Here is a 19764-nt window from a genome sequence, read left to right as displayed (position 1 = left end):
GAAAAATGGATTAACAGGCAAGCATTCTCCTGTCTTTTCTCATTATTTTGTTATCAATACAGCTAAAGAGATTTGTCAAAGAACCAGCAGTTAAGAAATCCTGGGTGAGTCATAGCTTTCTCTTTTATTCACGGAGCTAAGGGGAAGAAAATAGAAATAGTTTATCTTTATTTTTATTGCAAAAAGCTGGCATGGAATTCAGCATTATAAAGATTACAAACGGCTGAGGGGTTTCTAATTTAAAGAGATTTTTTTTTTTGATTTATAAGACTTTTGAGTAATATATGTCTAGGACTATTTTTTCCGGTTTACTTTTTTTTTTTTTTTTGATGAATCTGCTCATTCTTCCTGCTACTAATTATTTGGATGCTGTGAATTAAAGTTGTTTTGGCACTTTTGGACATACAAGAGATAAGGCAGTTCATCTTGTCTAGAGGGTGACGTCAGCTGGCTTGAAAGATTAACTCCTTTGTAACTGGATAAAGAAATAAACTGTTCTTTGCTTGGGACATTAGAAATTGAAGGGATTGTGGTTTTTTTGGTTTTAAGAATGACAATCAAGAAGGTGGTTGAGATCATGGATGTACAAGAAGGGACTTTCTCTTTAGATATGTTTCAGAAAATAATGAATGAGATTAAGCTAACAAAACAAGAACTCAGAGATAACAGACAAGTGATGATAAGTGGATTTGGCGAAATGAGACAGGAGCTGAAAGAAATTCAAGATTCTATGAGGAAGGAGAACAAAGATAAATTTGGAAAATTAAAAAAGGATGAAAGAAAAATTAAAGGGAAGGTTCAAGCCCTGGAGATTGGATTAAATATGGTCTTGGAAAAAGATTTGGATTTCCTGGCTGTGATGGATCCTGGAGACAAATATTACTGTTTGGAATTCAGCGCTGTCCCTGAAGGAATTGGTAAAGAGATTGGAGATAAAGATATCATCGGTTCGAAAAAATTCATGGACTGGAAGGATTTGATGGAACTTGAAATGGAGAAAGTTTACAGAATTAATTCCTGTTTTGTGACAATGAAAAACCCTTCAAGAGATGTGCTAGTGCATTCTGTAAAAAAGAGGAACAGAGATGCGGTTCTGCAACAATACTTCAGTGATACGTTCGGAAATGATGGCAAGAAAATATCTGTGATGAAGGAAATCCCTATTAGACTCTTATTATATGACTATGACAGCAAGATTATTGGGTGCGTAAAGATGGAAGATGGAATCAACACGGATAAAGGAAGAAGAGCGATTTGAAATTACTGGATTTAATAGACTTGAAGTTGGATTAATTGACATGTTTATCTAGAAAAAAATTGATGGACATATATCTCAAGGATTGGAAACTTCTCTTTGACTTTTTGTAGAAGAATAAAATGATATGATGTTAATGAGATTTGATACCAACTAAGATAACTGCTGGAGGAAGGTGATTTTATAATTTATCAAGAGACAGGTTTGTTATATATTATAGACCTATAGCTGAACTACGACAAATCGGAAGTCAATAGTTATTCTTTTTTTTTCTTTTCTTTTTCTTTTTATTGTATTAGTTTTAATTTGTGTTTTTCTTTTTGTATTGTCTTGATTTTGAAAATTTGAATAAAAATTAATTGGAAAAAAAAAAGGAATCTAGCGGGCAACTTTTGGGGAAAAAGAACACTGGGATAAATGGGCCTTTGGTCACATCCAACAAGGCAAGATTTATTTATTTATTATTTGATTTATATCCCGCCCTTCCTCCCAGCAGGAGCCCAGGACGGCAAAGTTCAACAAAGTCATATATAATTCCAGGCTGCGGTCTGAAGGCACATTTGGCCAGCTGCCTGCTGAAGCTAAGCAGGGTCAGGTCTGGTCGGTGCCTGGATGGGAGACCGCCTAGGAACCATATGGAAGCTGCCTTGGGTTTCATGAAAAGAAAGGCGAGGTATCAATGTAATAAATAAATAAATAATATAATTTCAAAAATGTGAAATTACTGGCTGAAATTTGTTTTATTTTTATCTGCTTTTACTTCATATTATATCATCATCATCATTATTCTATGATGGAATACAATATTTTTATATGATTTTATCATAACATGACTCATTGATATGGATTGGATTGGACAGGTTAACTTCTGCCTTAGGCTTTTTTTAATGGGAAGGTGGAGTGTAAATGTCATATCTAAATACTGCCCCTGCACCTCCAAACCCCTCCCTGTTGCTGATTACGCGGTGTTTGGGCTCCCAGACCTTGAACTCCACCAGCATCTCTCCATGTAGGCCTGTGCACCTGGAAGAATCAGGATTTTTTGGGGGGGGCGGGGAGGATAGACTAATGAAAGTGTTTGATTCTGCCAAGGCAGCCAGGACTACCTTGATTTTGATATTTACAGTCCACATATATGAATGAAATTATTTCAAGGTGGTCCACACACTAACAAATAAAAACACTATAGGGCCAGTCTTGCCAAGAGGGCAGAGGCAGACAGATGGTGGCAGGACTTACCTCCCCAGCATAATGGTGCCCATCGATGGTGTGCTCGGAGCCAGGTTCCTGGGTTGATCCCCAGTGAAGGTGCAGCTGGGCAGCCTGGTATGGTTGTGGGAAGCCCCCACCAGTGAGTGTCATATTCTTGGGCAAGTCTAGTACAACTGCAGGGGAGGGGAGCAAAAAGGCAGAGAGAGACAAGTGGCTATTTCCTGTTCATTCTGGAGATGGAGATTTACTTCCCCGTTCATTCCCTACTGGACACTTCTGCTCCTAGAGAGAGGATTCCTGGGAACAGCTGCTGTGTGCTGCCTCAGTTTTGCAGGCCAGTCTGGGAGCTCCCTTGCCCCCTTTTGACAGGACTGTATATACGCTGCACTTTAAAGAGAGAACTACAGCCAGATTCTACAGCAAAGAAGTGGCATCAGTTGCACTGGATAGGAAAGTTATGCACCTTGATCACACCACTGACAAACAGACTTATTTTGCACGACTTATCCAGGGAAGAGGGGAACCACAGCTGATGCCCCACCCATTGTCCCCTGAGATCCTCCTCGATTCTGTCTCTGCCTGCTCAGATCCCATCTGACATCAGTCATTCTCTCAGACACCTGTTTCTTAGCCTTGGGCTCTAGAACGGTGTGGGCCAACATTTCAAGGCTGCTGGATTCTAAACTAAATATCCATTTTCGTGCTTGCCTCCTCAAGTGGCTGCAGAATCCTACATTGCCCTATCTTTACATTTTCTTTCTTTCTGCATGCACACACAGATACATGCACACACTATTTAGGATCTGTGGCCAGCAAAGAGTTTCTTGCTTGTTGTTGCTATGTGCTTTCAAGCACAGCATGGCCACTGGATTGGGCTGGTGGGAATTGTAGTTCAAAAAAGTAACTTTTCCAAGCTCTGCTTTCAAATCGATTATGACTTATGGCGACCCTAGGAATCAGTGACCTCCAGTAGCATCTGTCATAAACCACCCTGTTCAGACCTTGTAAGCAGGGCCGGCTCCAGACATGCCGGCCCTTGGGCACCAGCTTGTCCCGGGCCCCGGCGTGTGCACACTCACACACACATACACGCACATGCACACACCTACCTGTCTTGCAGGGAGGGAGCTTCTTCTGCCCACCCGTTTGCTGGCTCTATCTCTCCTGTTTTTTTGTGGCTGCGCGAGCTGTGCAGGCTGCTACGTGCGTGCATTGCTGCTATCAGCCAAGATGGCGGCAGAGGTTTCAGCCCCTTAGGGAAACCTCAGCCGCCATCTTTGTTAAGGGCAACACTGCATGCGCAACTGCAGAACAAGGTAGGTTAAGCAAGGGAATGGCAGAGCTCTGAAGCTCTCACCTTGCGATCCACAGCAGCAATCCTGCCGTGAATCACGGAAGGGGAGCAGAGGGGCCCCTGTAGCCCCAGGGTCCCTCGGGCCAGTGCCCCACCTGGCCGTCATTTCGAACCGGCCCTGCTTGTAAGTTTAGGTCTGTGGCTTCCTTTATGAAATCAATCCATCTTTTATTTGGTCTTCCTCCTTTTCTACTCCCTTCTGTTTTTCCCAGCATTATTGTCTTTTCTAGTGAATCAGGTCTTCTCATTATGTGTCCAAAGTATGATAACCTCAGTTTCATCATTTTAGCTTCTAGTGATAGTTCGGGTTCAATTTGTTCTAACACCCAATTATTTGTCTTTTTTGTGGTCCATGGTATGTGCAAAGCTCTCCTCCAACACCACATTTCCAATAAGTTGATTTTTCTCTTATCCACTTTTTTCACTGTCCAACTCTCGCATCCATACATAGAGATCAGGAAATACCATGGTCTGAATGATCCTGACTTTAGTGTTCAGTGATACATCTTTGAATTCGAGGACCTTTCCTAGTTCTCTCATAGCTGCCCTCCCCAGTCCTAGCCTTCTTCTGATTTCTTGACTATTGTCTCCATTTTGACTGTGCCAAGGTATTGATAATCCTTGACAAGTTCAATGTCTTCATAGTCAACTTTAAAGTTACATAAATCTTCTGTTGTCATTACTTTAGTCTTCTTGACATTCAGCTGTAGTCCTGCTTTTGTGCTTTCCTCTTTAACTTTCATCAGCATTTGTTGCAAATCATTACTGGTTTCTGCTAGTAGTATGGTATTGTGTAAATTATTGACATTTCTCCCTCCAATTTTCACACTTCCTTCCATCACATGATTCATTTGTGTTTTGCCCCCACCTGATGATACAGGTGGTTGTTAGTTGTCAAAAGACTCTTTGTAAGATTACTACATCTACTGTAATTATTTGTCTCCTTTTCTTTTCTGTGACGTCGTTGGGTGTGGAATAACAGCTCTCCCCCATTTACTGGTTTTAACCTGCAGCTGATTCCTCTTACTCAGTTTCCTTTCTCCTTTTGTATTAAAAGAGAAGAGAAATGATTCATGATCTCAAATATCCTATCCTCTTAGCTTCCTGGAGTGTTGGTTGTTCATGTTTCTCTTCAAATGGCAGCTAGTCCTGCCTGTAAAGAACTTTTACTGGGGGGTCAACTCCCAAGCCCAGGGTAACTGATCCTGGCCAGGCACAACCCATGCCTCCCTTACCAGGGCTGAGTTAAACCAACGCCAACCTTGTAAGGTAGGCAACCCAAAGTGACAGCAATAGACCTGTCAAGGATTTCAGAAGACAAGAGCCAAAGATACACTCCTTGTCTTGGAGTCTTGAGGCAAAATATCCAACTATATGGTAGTCTGTAGCTTAATGGCCAAGATGTTGGATTCAGAGCCAAGTTTCCCCTGCAATGAACACACACTGGTAAATAAGAGGTAACTTTATTAAAATAAAACATAAGTGCATAAATATAGCAGCATAATAACTCCTTAAACCAAACACCCGAAGGGTTAGGTAAAATACAAAATACAGAGTTCATCACAAGAAAAATAACAAATCTGTCTAGCCTAATCTCTACTCACACATAGTAGGAAGACAGTCAGAATAACTTCATGATTCCACATTTCCCCAGAGAAATATAGCCTGGATAGCAGATGGAACCCCAACATCAGGTAGGACCAAGAAACATAGGCCCAGGCTATGGTCTAAAGGCACATGTGGCCGGCTCCCAGAGTCAGGTCAGGTCAGTGCCTGGATGGGAGACCACCTGGGAACTATATGTAAGCTGCCTTGGATTTCAATCATGAAAAAGAAAGGCGGGGTAGAAATGTAATAAATAAATAAATACAAATAAATAAATTGGGGAACAAAGACCCAGAATCTTAGCTCTATTTTTATTGGAAAAAAGCCCAGCAACAGCTAGGAATTAATTCGCCAATCAGAGGCTTTCTGATGATGAAATCTTCCAGAGCTTTTGCATCTAATAGTCTCACACTTCTCCAACCTTCCCAGGTCTGTGGCCTTGAGGTACCAGTCTCAGGCTGATAAGCAGGTGTTCTTACTCACTGCCCAATTAATTGGGTTCAGTTGTGGGAACTGACTGTCTCACAGCCTTTTAGAGGCCCTCATTCAGGCAAGATGTTTCCCTCACAATTCCTTGCCACAGAAGCATTTTAGCTAGCAAACCAACAAACCAGGTGCTCTTGACACTGTCTTCAAATCATGTTACATCTGATAAGTGTATTGTACAAAGTGCTATACCACCCTTATCTTCTTTATCCTCACAACAGCCCTATAAGGCAGACTAGTCTGAGTTCATGGGCATGGCCAAGGCTACCAAAAGAGCTCCATGGGGGCTTAGGGGGAGATTTAGCCCAAATGAGACCCCACCATGCTCACTTTTTCCTGAGACAAACATCCACACAAGAGTCTCACAGCACTCTAAGACTAACAACTATAAAACAGCAGAAGCTTTTGAGGATTAGAGTACATTAGATTCTTCATTCCATAAAAACCTATTTATGCTTTCATATATTTGTTAGTCTCTAAGGTGCTGCCACCATCCTTGTTGATGCATTTGCTGCAAAACACACTAATATGGCGGCTGCGGCTGCTACCCTTCTGGAAGTTATTATCATAGTTATTAGTACCTGTATTAAACATTAGAGCCTTATTCAGGAGCTTTTTGTCCATGAGATGTTAACTGTATAGAAGAAGAAGAGGAAGTGGGGACGAAGATGCTGACCTGCCCCCCCATTGCGTTCCTGGTTATCCTCCAAGCGTTGGAGGGCAACCGTCGTAGCAGGAAGCTTCTGCTGCAAAATGAGGGCTCCAACACGCACAGGGAGCCCCTGCGAGTACAACAGACTTCCCAGACTGATGACAGTGGCAGGGTGACGCCCACTGCTCTTTACCTCCTCCTCCATGTGGCAAACATCACAGAGGAACAAAACCTGAATTGAATTTATGGGGCTTTGTGCTGAAGTTAAATGAACCATTCTGTCTAGTCGAACACAAACCAGGAGGAGGTGATGGCTGGCTAAAGCACAAGGGAGCCTGTGAGATTTCCCTGCACTGGGAGCACAGCATCACTCCTTCTGCCTTCCGGCCACAGCCACTCAGCTGCCCCTGAAACCAGTGGCACACAGCGCACAAGGGCAGGAGCTTCTGAGAATCAGAAGAAACAACCACAGGAGGTTGTGCTTCTGGCTGCCATGGGCTATATATAAGGAGAGCCACATCCCTTCTTAGGTGTCACAGTACTGTAAATAAGCCACCTATGCTTGTGGGCACCACAGCGCCCTATAACAGGGCAGGGCAATCATGGCCCTTCAGGGGGTGCCATTTGGCCACCAAGGCCATTTCCCCAAAGAAACCCACTAGTGACATCAGCAGGTGAGAGAAAAGGGATTAATCTGAAGAACTCTCAGAACTGCCGTCTATTATCTTTGTGAAACCATGGAGGATGGGTGAAGTGCCAGATGACTGGAGGAGGGCTAATGTGGTCCCTATCTTCAAAAAGGACAAAAAGGATGAACTGGGGAACTACAAACCAGTAAGCCTGACATAGATCTTTAGGAAAGTCTGGAACAGATTATAAACCAGTCAATCTGTAAGCACCTTGAAAGCAATGCAGTGATTACTAGGAGCCAACACGGATTTATTGACAAATCCTGCCAGACTAATCTTATCTCATTTTTTGGTCGGGTTACCTCCCTGGTGGACTGTGTGAATGCTGTGGACATAATATAGCACAACTTCAGCAAAGCTTTTGACAAAGTGCCCATGATATTCTAATTAGCAAGCTAGCTGAATGTGGGCTGGATGGAACAGCTATCAGATGGATCCACAGTTGGTTACAGAATCCTACTCAAGGAGTGCTTATTTATTTATGTATTTATTAGATTTATATCCCGCCCTTCCTCCCAGCAGGAGCCCTGGGTGGCAAACAGAAACGCTAAAAACACTTTAAAACATCATAAAAAGACCTTAAAATACATTAAAACAAAATAACATTAAATCTTCTCGATCGTCCCAGAGTACAGGACATGGAATAATAGGCTGACGTTACAGGAAGCCAGTTTTCGACTGAACATCAGAAAAAACTTCCCAACTGTTAAGAGCGGTACAACAATGGAACCAATTCCCTGGGTAGGTGGTTGGGTCTCCAACGTTGGAGGCAATCAAGAGGCAGCTGGGCAGCCATCTGTTGGGTATGCTTTAATATGGATTCTTGTATTGAGTAGGGGGGCTGGACACGATGGCCTTATAGGGCCCTTCCAATTCTATGATGCTATGATAATCCTGTCTTGACTGCACAAAAGCCCCTGGATTTGACCCCTGCTCATCAACTGAACAGGGATAAAGCCCTGTTCAAAAGCACTCAGATGCATGAGCTATTTCAAAGAGGCTTTGATAAAGGCTTTAAGACAGCTCCTATGCTCCCGTTTGCTCATAGTTTTTTCCAAGTCTCTTTGTGGCTTCCTTTTAAGTCCCCTGATATTGGGGACTGAAAGGGAAAGAGGGGGAGTCTTGCAAAAGCCTCTTTTGAGTCTCCCTACGCTTTCTTTTTAAGTCTCCAACTTGGAAGAGGCTTTTGTGAGTCTCTCTCTCCCCTCCCCCTTTAAGTCCCTGATGTCAGAGACTTAAAAGCAAAGCACAAGGGATTCTGACAGGTGAGCAGGATCACCTGTCTGTCAATCATGCAACATCAGTGGAGGCCCCTCACTAAGGGCAGGTGGGGCACTGCCTACCCTAAAGCCTCAAACCTATAGCCCAAACCCCTCTGTTCCTTACATTCATATTCAATACAGTACCTGACATTTAGAGACATTCTGTACTTGTTTCTGTCCATCTTCTGTTCTAGCCAATCATTTCTGGATAGCACAGCCAATCCTAATCACTGCTATGGTCTCACCCCTGTCTCCACAGGTAAAATCTATTAGAAGTGGCTTAGGGAGGGCAGGGGTACCCTCAGCATCCCCAGGACCTCCATTTTGATTTTATTTCTCATAGAATAAGTTTTAACCAATCAGGAGACCCCCCTCAGAAATGCATTGGAAGTTCCATAGTATTAAGGCAAGACTATGAAGAGCCTCTCCAATGCTCAGAGGCATGCATTTCAATCTGTGCCAATCAGATGCATGCGTTGGCAAACTGAGGTACTTTCCCTTCCTTTTGCAAGCACCATCTTAAAGCAGCAGCAACTATAGTCTTTTTTCTTTTCTGTGACTAGCCAGCCTACCAGTCTTTGAAATCAGCAATAAATCACTGTGAGTTCATTGTTCAGCTTCTGGGTTCATCACTGCCATATATGTGTGTGTCTGTACACACACACACACACACACATTTCATTGAGAAGTAGGTTTGCCAGGTCTCCAGTTTTTGCCCAGAGACTCCAGTTTTGGGGGGTCCTCTCTAGGTCTTGTATTGGCCTGGCACTAAAGATTCTAAATCTAGTCCTTGATTGCTGAACGCTACTGAATACCATTGTTTAATGAGGGTTAATCCCTTTAGAGTCGCCTAAATCTCTGAGATCCCTTCGCTCAGAGAAAGGAATCAGCAGGAGGAAGGGTGGTGGCAGTACTACTAATTAATTACTCCTGAAGGAGGGAAAGTTTGCCTGGGAAGCAGAGACCCAAAGGAGTTGGGACTGTTCTTGGAAGCAAAGAACCCCCCCTTGGAGCACTGAGGGCAAGGGACCCCAGGGGGACTATTCTTTGACAAACATAGCAAAGGATTGTGTCGTAATTCTCTCTCTCCCCCTCCAATCCTTTTTTTTAAGCAATTAGGCAGGGCTCACTTAGGTGTCACTGCTTTTATTTGGCAGGAAACTAATACTGATTCTGCAATCAGCAACTGGTTTTGACAATAAAACAAGCAGCTCGGGCTTGGAGGAATAGCGTAAGGAAAGCTAAAACCCAGAATGAGCTGAGGCTGGCGAGGGAAGCGAGGAACAACAAAAAGGGGTTTTTCAGATATGTTCGAAGCAAGAGAAAGACCAAGGAAATGGTGGGACTGCTGCTCAATGAGGATGGCAAAATGTTGACAGATAACAAGGAAAAAGCGGTACTGCTCAACACCTATTTTGCATCCATCTTCTCCCTAAAAGGGAACAGTGTGCAACCTTGCATCGGTAGCAATCTCAGTAAGGGGTCGGGATTGCAGTTCGAGATTGATAAGGAGATAGTCAGGAAATACCTAGTTAACCTAAATGAGTTCAGATCTCCAGGGCCTGATGAACTGCATCCCAGAGTATTGAAGGAACTTCCGGATGTACTCTCGGAACCTCTTGCCATCATCTTTGAGAAATCCTGGAGAACTGGAGAGGTGCCGGAGGATTGGAGACAGGCAACCGTCGTCCCGCTCTTTAAAAAGGGTAAAAAAGAAGATCCGGGGAATTACAGGCCGGTCAGTCTGACTTCAATACCGGGAAAGATATTAGAACGGATAATAAAAGAGTCCATTGGCAATTATCTAGATGACAATGTTGTGATTAGTAGGAGCCACCATGGGTTTATCAAGAAAAAATCCTGTCAAACTAATCTCATCTCTTTTTTTGATCGGGTCACTAGCTTAGTAGATGGTGGAAATGCTGTAGATGTCATCTATCTAGATTTCAGCAAAGCATTTGACAAAGTCCCCCACGACCTTTTGATTAGCAAACTGGTCAAATGCGGACTACATGAAAATACTGTCAGGTGGATTCACAACTGGTTGGAAGAAAACCGTACTCAAAGAGTGGTCGTCGGTGGCTCTGCTTCAGACTGGAAGGAGGTCTTGAGTGGAGTGCCACAGGGTTCTGTCCTGGGGCCGATACTCTTCAACATTTTTATCAATGACTTAGATGATGGGGTGGAGGGAAGCCTTATGAAGTTTGCGGATGATACGAAACTGGGAGGGATAGCTAACACAATGGAAGACAGGAATAAAATCCAAAGGGACCTGGATAGACTAGAAAATTGGGCTGAAATTAATAAAATGACATTCAATAAAGACAAATAAAGGATTCTGCATTTAGGCCACAAAAACAAAATGCACGGGTACAGGATGGGAAATATCCGGCTTGGCAGTAGTGCGTGTGAGAAGGACCTTGGAATTGTAGTGGATCGCAAGTTGAACATGACCCAGCAGTGTGATGCTGCGGCAAAAAAGGCAAATGTGGTTTTGGGATGCATAAACAGAGCTATAGTTTCCAGGTTGAGGGAAGTAATAGTCCCACTATATTCTGCATTAGTCAGGCCTCATCTGGAATACTGTGTTCAGTTCTGGGCGCCTCATTTTAAGAAAGATATAGACAAGTTGGAGCGGGTTCAGAAGAGGGCGACAAGGATGATAGCCGGTATGGAGAACAAGTCTTATGAGGAAAGGTTGAAGGAACTTAGCATGTTCAGTCTGGTGAAGAGAAGGCTGAGGGGTGACATGATTGCACTCTTTAAGTACCTGAAGGGCTGTCACATAGAGGAGGGTACAGATTTGTTCTCTGCTGCCCCAGAGGGGAGGACTAGGTCTAATGGTTTTAAGTTGCAGGAGCGTAGATTCAGATTGGACATTAGAAGGAACTTCTTGACAGTAAGGGCAGTTTGGCAATGGAACCGACTGCCTAGGGAGGTGGTGGGATCCCCTGCGCTGGATGTCTTCAAGCAGAGGCTGGACAGCTATCTGTGGGAGATGCTCTAGCTGTGGATTTCCTGCTGTGAGCAGGGGGTTGGACTCGATGGCCTACAAGGCCCCTTCCAACTCTATGATTCTATGATTCTATTATATGGGGGGTATGGATTTTTACATCTCCAGTGTGTGTGTGTGTGGAATTTTCCCAACAACCCTGTGATGTAGGGTTGGAAACCCAAGGCAGCTCACAAGAAGAAATAAATCCATTTAAAATCCAATAACCATAAAACATGTATAAAACAGTTGCAAAACAGTTTAAAGTGGCATGATTCTGACTTTTGGATTGGGTGAGTGAAGTTCCTTATCACCTGAGCCTGCAGTTCTGTGCATGCTTCCCTGTTTGAGTAAGTCCCATGGAATACATTGGGACTTGCTTCTGAGTAAACATGCATAGGATTGCACTATAAATAGCTTTATAAGTTGTGTAATTAATAAACATCTTTGACATTCATACTTATAGAAATATTTTTTCATACTATGTCTCGATATGTATCTGATTTTGCACTATAATTGTACATTATTATTTCCTCTACATTTTCAGTGTGCCCCTTTTTCTTGGGGTGGTCATGGTACCCCTCTGTTGTTTTCACCCTGAGGGGCAGATTAGGCTGAGAGGTGGTGAGTAGCCCATGCTCACTAAGTAAATTTTGTAGCTGGTTTCTATTTTAAAAATGAATTAAAATGATTTATATGCAGGCAAAGTTTATGAAGTAATGCAGATCCACATAATACATTTAGAGCACATCCAACTTGCATTTAAAGTGCATGACTGCCCCCAAAGGTTCCCTAAAGAAGTGTAGTTTCCCCTCACAATTAGGCTTGTTCTGCACTTGGAAGCTGATCTTTCAGCGTGGCGCCTCCTATGCTGTGGGACTCCCTCCCCACCTACTCCGAGGGAAGCTCGGAGGATGGCAGCAAGGGAGAGGGCCTTCTCAGTGGTGGCCCCCAAATTATGGAATGATCTCCCTAATGAGGTGTGCCTGGCACCAACACTGTTATCTTTTCAGTGCCAGGTCAAGACTTTCCTCTTCTCCCAGGCATGTTTAACAGCATTTGAATAGCATGTGTTTTAACTTTTATGGGTTTTAATTTGGTATGGTTTAAATCTGTATACTTGTTTATAATGTTTTTAATTGCTGTAAAACACCCAGAGAGCTTTGGCTATGAGGCGGTATATAAATGCAACAACAACAACAACAAGCTACAGTTTCCATGATTCTGTGGTGAGATTCATGTGCTTCAAATGCATGTTGAATGTGCTTTAAATGCATGGCATGGATCTGCCCTAGGAATGCTGTGCATTCATTAGTGAACTGAAAAGAACAATTTAAAATATACTTTTTTAAATGGGAAGGGCTGTAGCTCAATGGTAGGACACATGCTTTGCATGCAAAGGTCCAAAATTCAATCTCTGGAAAAGACTATTGCCTGGAAGTCTGGAGAACCAATGCTAGTACCTAGCATCAGTACTGAGCTAGATAGTACCAAAAGGCCTGAGTTGGTATAAGGCAGATTCCTTTGTTCCTAAAAGAGAAAAGAGACCCAAAGACCACAGTGACTTTGAAATTTATTATCCCAGCAAACGGCCACCAGACAGACTCGGAACTATAACGAGAAAAGAGTCCTCCTGTAGTAGCCTTTTCAAATGAGCGCTTTCAGTTGAACTCAGGCCATCAGTGAGGGACCCCTGGGTGCAGCAGCCGCTCCGCCAGGATGTGTACCCGGAGTTGGGTCGGCTGCCCCCCGCTGACCCTGAGCATATCCAGCGTCTCTGTAGCCTCATGGTGGCTAAGGAACCCAAGTGAGAGGTAAATGAGAGGGGAGGAGGGTGCCGCGCAACGTGCTCACCAGGATGCCTTGTGGCTTCAGCAGCAAAGATGTGTTTTGTTTCCATGCCAAAGCTGATCCATCCGTGAGCTGTTTCATCACCTCTGCTGAGTGACTAGCTGCCCTTGCCCTCTCCAGTAGCCACCATGCTATCAGGCTACCTGCTTCCATCCCAGCTGATCATGATAAGAACGGTAATTTAAGAACTGGTGCCTAAGCATGCTTTTTTCCTTGTTCTTCCCTGTCCCTTTTCCCTCATGTGTCGTGCCTTTTACGTTGTTAGCCTAAGAGCAGTTATTTAACTTTTGTAAATTGTATTTTGTAACTTGTATTGTTTTATTGATGTATTTTATATAGTATTTTTATATTTGTGTTTTTTGTAAGCCACCTTGAGGGCCTTTGGCCGAAAGGCGGAGTATGTATAAATTAATTAATTAATTAATTAATAATTTACTTATAACATTTATATACTACTTTATTGTAAAAAAAACCCATCAAAGCAGTTTACAGACGAAATTAAAACAATACAATTATTGGCAAAACCAGTTAAAAACAGGTATTATAAAAACATTCAAAATAATAAAACCAATAATGAGCTAAAAATAGATGAAAAGCATAATAGCTTCTACATGCCTGGGTAGGCTTGCCTAAACAAGAAATGTTTTTGCCAGGAGTTGAAAAGTGTGCTATGAAGGCGCCTCCCTAATTTCAATAGGCAGGAAGTTCCAAAGTGTAGGTACTGCCACACTAAAGGACTGATTTCTTACAAGAGCAGAACAAGTACTATGTGGCACCCATAACATGGAAAACACACCTTGAACCTAGCCTGGTAGCAAATTGACAACCAGTGAAGATTTCAGAGCAGAGGTATTATGTGCTGATAGGGTCTCACTCATGTCAGCAATCATGTCACAGCATTCTGCACTAACTGCAGCCCCAGGGTCAGGAGGTCCCTAATTCCCCCCCCCCCTGTACAGTGTACCACATACCAGTGGAACTCTCCTATTTACCCTGAAGGAGGACAGGACAAAGCACAGGCCATTCCAATAAAAATAGGAAAAAAAGAACCAAAAGACTATGGCAGGAAGGACACTCCAGTGGTGGTGACCTGCAAGGTATGTGCAATATTTGTTTTCTTGCCTGAGAACAACATGACATACACAATGGAGAATTTTATATATCCACACATATAATCATAGATATTAGAAGGTATATGTTTTAAAATGACAAGGAATTAATCATAGGTCTGCAGGCCTGCTGAGACCCTAAGATCTAGTCTCACAGAGAACCCTAAAAATCCATAGGCCTCAGAACCAGACCTGTGAGTAAGGGCCTATGAAAGCAGGCAAAGTAAACTCAGTTTGAACTGTTGTTTTCTTGCCAGAACTCAGCCGATGCGTAACTGATATATATTAATTGGTGTATTGTTTAAACCCAACCAGCATTTAACCGGCTAAGCTGTAACTGATATATTATATTGTTTTGATCTTGGGAAATGGTTTCTTGTGTAGAGCAAGGACACCAACTAGGGAGAAAATCCTGTAACAAGAATCAGAGTTTTAATGAGATGTTGAGATTTAACAGTGGCTTCTAAAATAACTCAGTACGTTAAATTGTAATACAACTTGATCAGTGTGTTTTCATTGAGAAAAAGGGACTCTGAGGTGGTCTGCCTCTTCTATTTCTCTGAGGCTGAGAGATACTAGTTAGCCAGAGTCACCCAGTCCTTTTCCCTAGACTGTGTGGTCTGCAAATGTAGCTCATTGTTTTAAACATAATCCTCTCTCATAAATTATGTATTTTATAAGCTAGGAGTGGGATTTCTAAGAACATATAAGACCCCTATAGCTAATAAAAACTGTGATGCTCGTGAAATTTCAGCTACCCTGTGTTGAGGTAAAACCCAAACAGGTGTACCTGAGTCAGCCTCACCGATCAGAAACAATGAATGTACCGGGTTTGCTTGAAGGCACATTCACAATAGTAACTGGTTTCAACTGGCCTGAAAGAGCATTAGTCAGGGTGGACAGCAGAACAATGGTAATATTAGTCAGACAGACAAAAAACTGGAATAAGAAGTATATTACCTAATGCTTTCTGATTGGTATGGAAAGATTGCAAAGAGGAGGAACTGTGATGTTATGTGGGAAGGACCTTGTGGGATTGGTGAACTAATGTTACATGCTGCATTGGTACTGCTTAAAAGAACTTGCACACAGTGCCTCAGTGCACTCTCTCCTGGATGTCTCAGAGAGACTGACCCTGCATATGCTTGTAAAGAATAAATCCCTACCTTTTTGCTTCAAGCCTGTGTCTCCAAATTTCTTCAAGGACCCCCAGCAAAAGATCCCATAGGAGAAAAATTCTGCATCATACATGTGCAACAGGTGCAAGCTGGTGATGTTGGAAGAACAAGTGAGGGGCCTGGAACAGCAGGTGGCCACACTGAAGAGTATAAGAGATGAAGAGTTCTTAGATACAACTCTGGAACAACAACAGTAAAGAGAAGTACAGGAGGTGGAAGACCAACAGCATGTTGAAGCAGAAGAGGAGACTGTTGTGGAGAGCAACAACGAAGTGGAGGAAACTCCGTGGAAAAGGGTAATAGTGAGAAGCAGAAGAGTGAGAAGACACCCTTCACTGGTGGAATTAATTATAAAACCGATTCCAGGTGCTTGAGGATGAAACTAGAGGACAGTCTGCAGGGGAGGAATTACAGGTGACTCCACACGACAGCAAGCGAGAGGCTGAAGCGCAGTCAAGCAGAGGGAATGAAACCACGTGCCATGACAAGAAGAGAAGAGTAGTAGTGGTGGGAGACTCCCTGATACATGGGATTGAGGCCCAAGTATGCCGAGAAGATTCATGGACTCACCAGGTACGCTGCCTCCCTGGAGGACAGATTACAGACATGACGGAAGGGTTGCCAATACTCAAAAAGCCCATTCACAGATATCCCTTTCTTCTCATCCATGTAGGAATGAATGATACTGCCATAGAAGAAGAGCAGAATGAGGAAAAAAATATTCCAGGTAATGACTGGCTATGAAGGTGGCGCCGATGTGAAGAGATTTGGATTCTGGGGCCACGGGCTACGCTTCCTGGAAGATGGGCTGCTGGCAAGTGATGGGTTGCACCTCACAAGGACTAGAAAAGAATGTGTTTGGCCACAGCATGAAGAACTTTATCAGGATTGCTTTAAACTGAATCCTAAGGGAGAGGGAGACGTAAACTTGGAGGAAAGAATTGACAAAGGCTTATGCACAGTTATAGGAACTGTGAGATGGCTCTAATGGGGCCCCATAATAGTCTTCATAAATGTAGGAAGGAAGCCAGGCCATAAATCACATGGTCTTCAATGTCTGTATACTAATGCCCAGAGTACTAGAAACAAACAGGATGAACTTGACCTCTTAATACAGGAAGGTGAATACAACTTGATAGGTATAACTGAAACTTGGTGGGATGACTCCCATCACTGGAATATAGCAACTGAAGGATATAACTTGTTCAAGAAGAACAGAAGCAATAGAAAGGGAGGCGGAGTCGCACTATATGTTAAAAAAATATATCCCTGCATAGAAATACAGGAAGATGAGCTTGGTAGCTCCACTGAGAGTATCTGGATTATCATAGAATAGTAGAGTTGGAGGGGGCCTATAAGGCCATCAAGTCCAACCCCCTGCACAATGCAGGAATCCAAATCAAAGCATTCCCGACAGATGGCTGTCCAGCTGCCTCTTGAATGCCTCCAGTGTTGGAGAGCCCACTACCTCTCCAGGTAATTGATTTCATTGTTGTATGGCTCTAACAGTTAGGAAGTTTTTCCTGATGTTCAGTCAAAATCTGGCTTCCTGCAACTTGAGCCCATTATTACGTGTCCTGCACTCTGGGACGATCAAGAAGAGATCCCAGCCCTCCTCTGTGTGACAACCTTTCATGTACTTGAAGAGTGCTATCATATCTCCCCTCAGTCTTCTCTTCTCCAGGCTAAACATGCCCAGTTCTTTCAGTCTCTCCTCATAGGGCTTTGTTTCCAGTCCCCTGATCATCTTTGTTGCCCCCCTCTGAACCTGTTCCAGTTTGTCTGCATCCTTCTTGAAGTGCGGAGACCAGAACTGGACGCAGTATTCAAGATGAGGCCTAACCAGTGCTGAATAGAGGGGAACTAATACTTCACGCGATTTGGAAACTATACTTCTGTTAATGCAGCCTAATATAGCATTTGCCTTTTTTGCAGCCACATCACACTGTTGGCTCATATTCAGGTTGTGATCAACGACAATTCCAAGATCCTTCTCGCATGTCATACTGCTGAGCCAAGTATCCCCCATCTTATAACTGTGCATTTGGTTTCTTTTTCCTAAGTGTAGAACTTTGCATTTATCCCTGCTGAATTTCATTCTGTTGTTTTCAGCCCAATGCTCCAGCCTATCAAGGTCCCTTTGAATTTTGTTTCTGTCTTCCACAGTATTAGCTATGCCACCCAACTTTGTATCATAAGAACATAAGAACATAAGAAGAGCCTGCTGGATCAGGCCAGTGGCCCATCTAGTCCAGCATCCTGTTCTCACAGTGGTCAACCAGGTGCCTGGGGGAAGCCCGCAAGCAGGACCCGAGTGCAAGAACACTCTCCCCTCCTGAGGCTTCTGGCAACTGGTTTTCAGAAGCATGCTGCCTCTGACTAGGGTGGCAGAGCACAGCCATCATGGCTAGTAGCCATTGATAGCCCTGTCCTCCATGAATTTGTCTAATCTTCTTTTAAAGCCATCCAAGCTGGTGGCCATTACTGCATCTTGTGGGAGCAAATTCCATAGTTTAACTATGCGCTGAGTAAAGAAGTACTTCCTTTTGTCTGTCCTGAATCTTCCAACATTCAGCTTCTTTGAATGTCCACGAGTTCTAGTATTATGAGAGAGGGAGAAGAACTTTTCTCTATCCACTTTCTCAATGCCATGCATAATTTTATACACTTCTATCATGTCTCCTCTGACCCGCCTTTTCTCTAAACTAAAAAGCCCCAAATGCTGCAACCTTTCCTCGTAAGGGAGTCGCTCCATCCCCTTGATCATTCTGGTTGCCCTCTTCTGAACCTTTTCCAACTCTATAATATCCTTTCTGAGATGAGGCGACCAGAACTGTACACAGTATTCCAAATGCGGCCGCACCATAGATTTATACAACGGCATTAAGATATCGGCTGTTTTATTTTCAATACCTTTCCTAATTATTGCTAGCATGGAATTTGCCTTTTTCACAGCTGCCGCACACTGGGTCGACATTTTCATCGTGCTGTCCACCACAACCCTGAGGTCTCTCTCCTGGTCGGTCACCGCCAGCTCAGACCCCATGAGCGTATATGTGAAATTCAGATTTTTTGCTCCAATATGCATAATTTTACACTTGTTTATATTGAATTGCATTTGCCATTTTTCTGCCCATTCACTCAGTTTGGAGAGATCTTTTTGGAGCTCTTCGCAATCCTTTTTTGTTTTAACAACCCTGAACAATTTAGTGTCGTCAGCAAACTTGGCCACTTCACTGCTCACTCCTAATTCTAGGTCATTAATGAACAAATTGAAAAGTACAGGTCCCAATACCAATCCTTGAGGGACTCCACTTTCTACAGCCCTCCATTGGGAGAACTGTCCGTTTATTCCTACTCTCTGCTTTCTGCTTCTTAACCAATCCCTTATCCACAAGAGGACCTCTCCTCTTATTCCATGACTGCTAAGCTTCCTCAGAAGCCTTTGGTGAGGTACCTTGTCAAATGCTTTTTGAAAGTCTAAGTACACTATGTCCACTGGATCACCTCTATCTATATGCTTGTTGACACTCTCAAAGAATTTTAATAGGTTACTGAGACAGGACTTTCCCTTGCAGAAGCCATGCTGGCTCTGCTTCAGCAAGGCTTGTTCTTCTATGTGCTTAGTTAATCTAGCTTTAATAATACTTTCTACCAGTTTTTCTGCAAATTTGATAAGCATGCTCTGTACCTCCTCATCCAAGTCATTAATAAAAGTGTTGAAGATCACTGGACCCAGGACCAAGCCCTGTGGTACCTCACTTGTTACTTCTGCCCAGTTTGAGAAGGAACCATTGATAATAATAATAATAATAAAATTTTATTTCTAAGCCGCCTATCTGGCCAAATTAACGGCCACTCTTTGAGTACAATTTGTTGGAATATGAGGTTCAACTCCAACTTGTGGGTTGAGGCTGCATGGGGTTAAAAAGGGTAGCTAGAGAGGAGACCTCCTGATTGCTAGGCTAATACCTATCCTTTGATCTGCTGCTGACTCTCCCTTCCTGCTAGACTGATATGCACAGGATATTGATCACATCTCCTTCCCTCCTTCCTTTTTCTTCTTTCTCTTGTGTGGGAGAGCAGACATATTTCTTTGTCTCTCCTTCTCCTCAAGCA

The 19764-nt window shown here is 43.2% G+C and overlaps 1 protein-coding gene across 1 annotated transcript in view; it reads right to left on the bottom strand.

Moving 5' to 3' along the window:
* CA9 (carbonic anhydrase 9) overlaps window positions 1-19764 on the bottom strand; it is a 64971-nt gene that overhangs the window by 21040 nt on the left and 24167 nt on the right. The window contains exon 4 of the mRNA XM_061607337.1: window positions 2495-2640. Within this exon, the coding sequence (XP_061463321.1) occupies window positions 2495-2640 (146 nt within the window). The remainder of the gene's footprint in view (window positions 1-2494; window positions 2641-19764) is intronic.

The sequence above is a fragment of the Rhineura floridana genome, chromosome 1 (assembly GCF_030035675.1).
Source record: "Rhineura floridana isolate rRhiFlo1 chromosome 1, rRhiFlo1.hap2, whole genome shotgun sequence".
NCBI classification, from domain to species: domain Eukaryota; kingdom Metazoa; phylum Chordata; class Lepidosauria; order Squamata; family Rhineuridae; genus Rhineura; species Rhineura floridana.
Note: the sequence above shows the minus strand (reverse complement) of the source record. Positions and strands in the feature narration are given on the sequence as shown.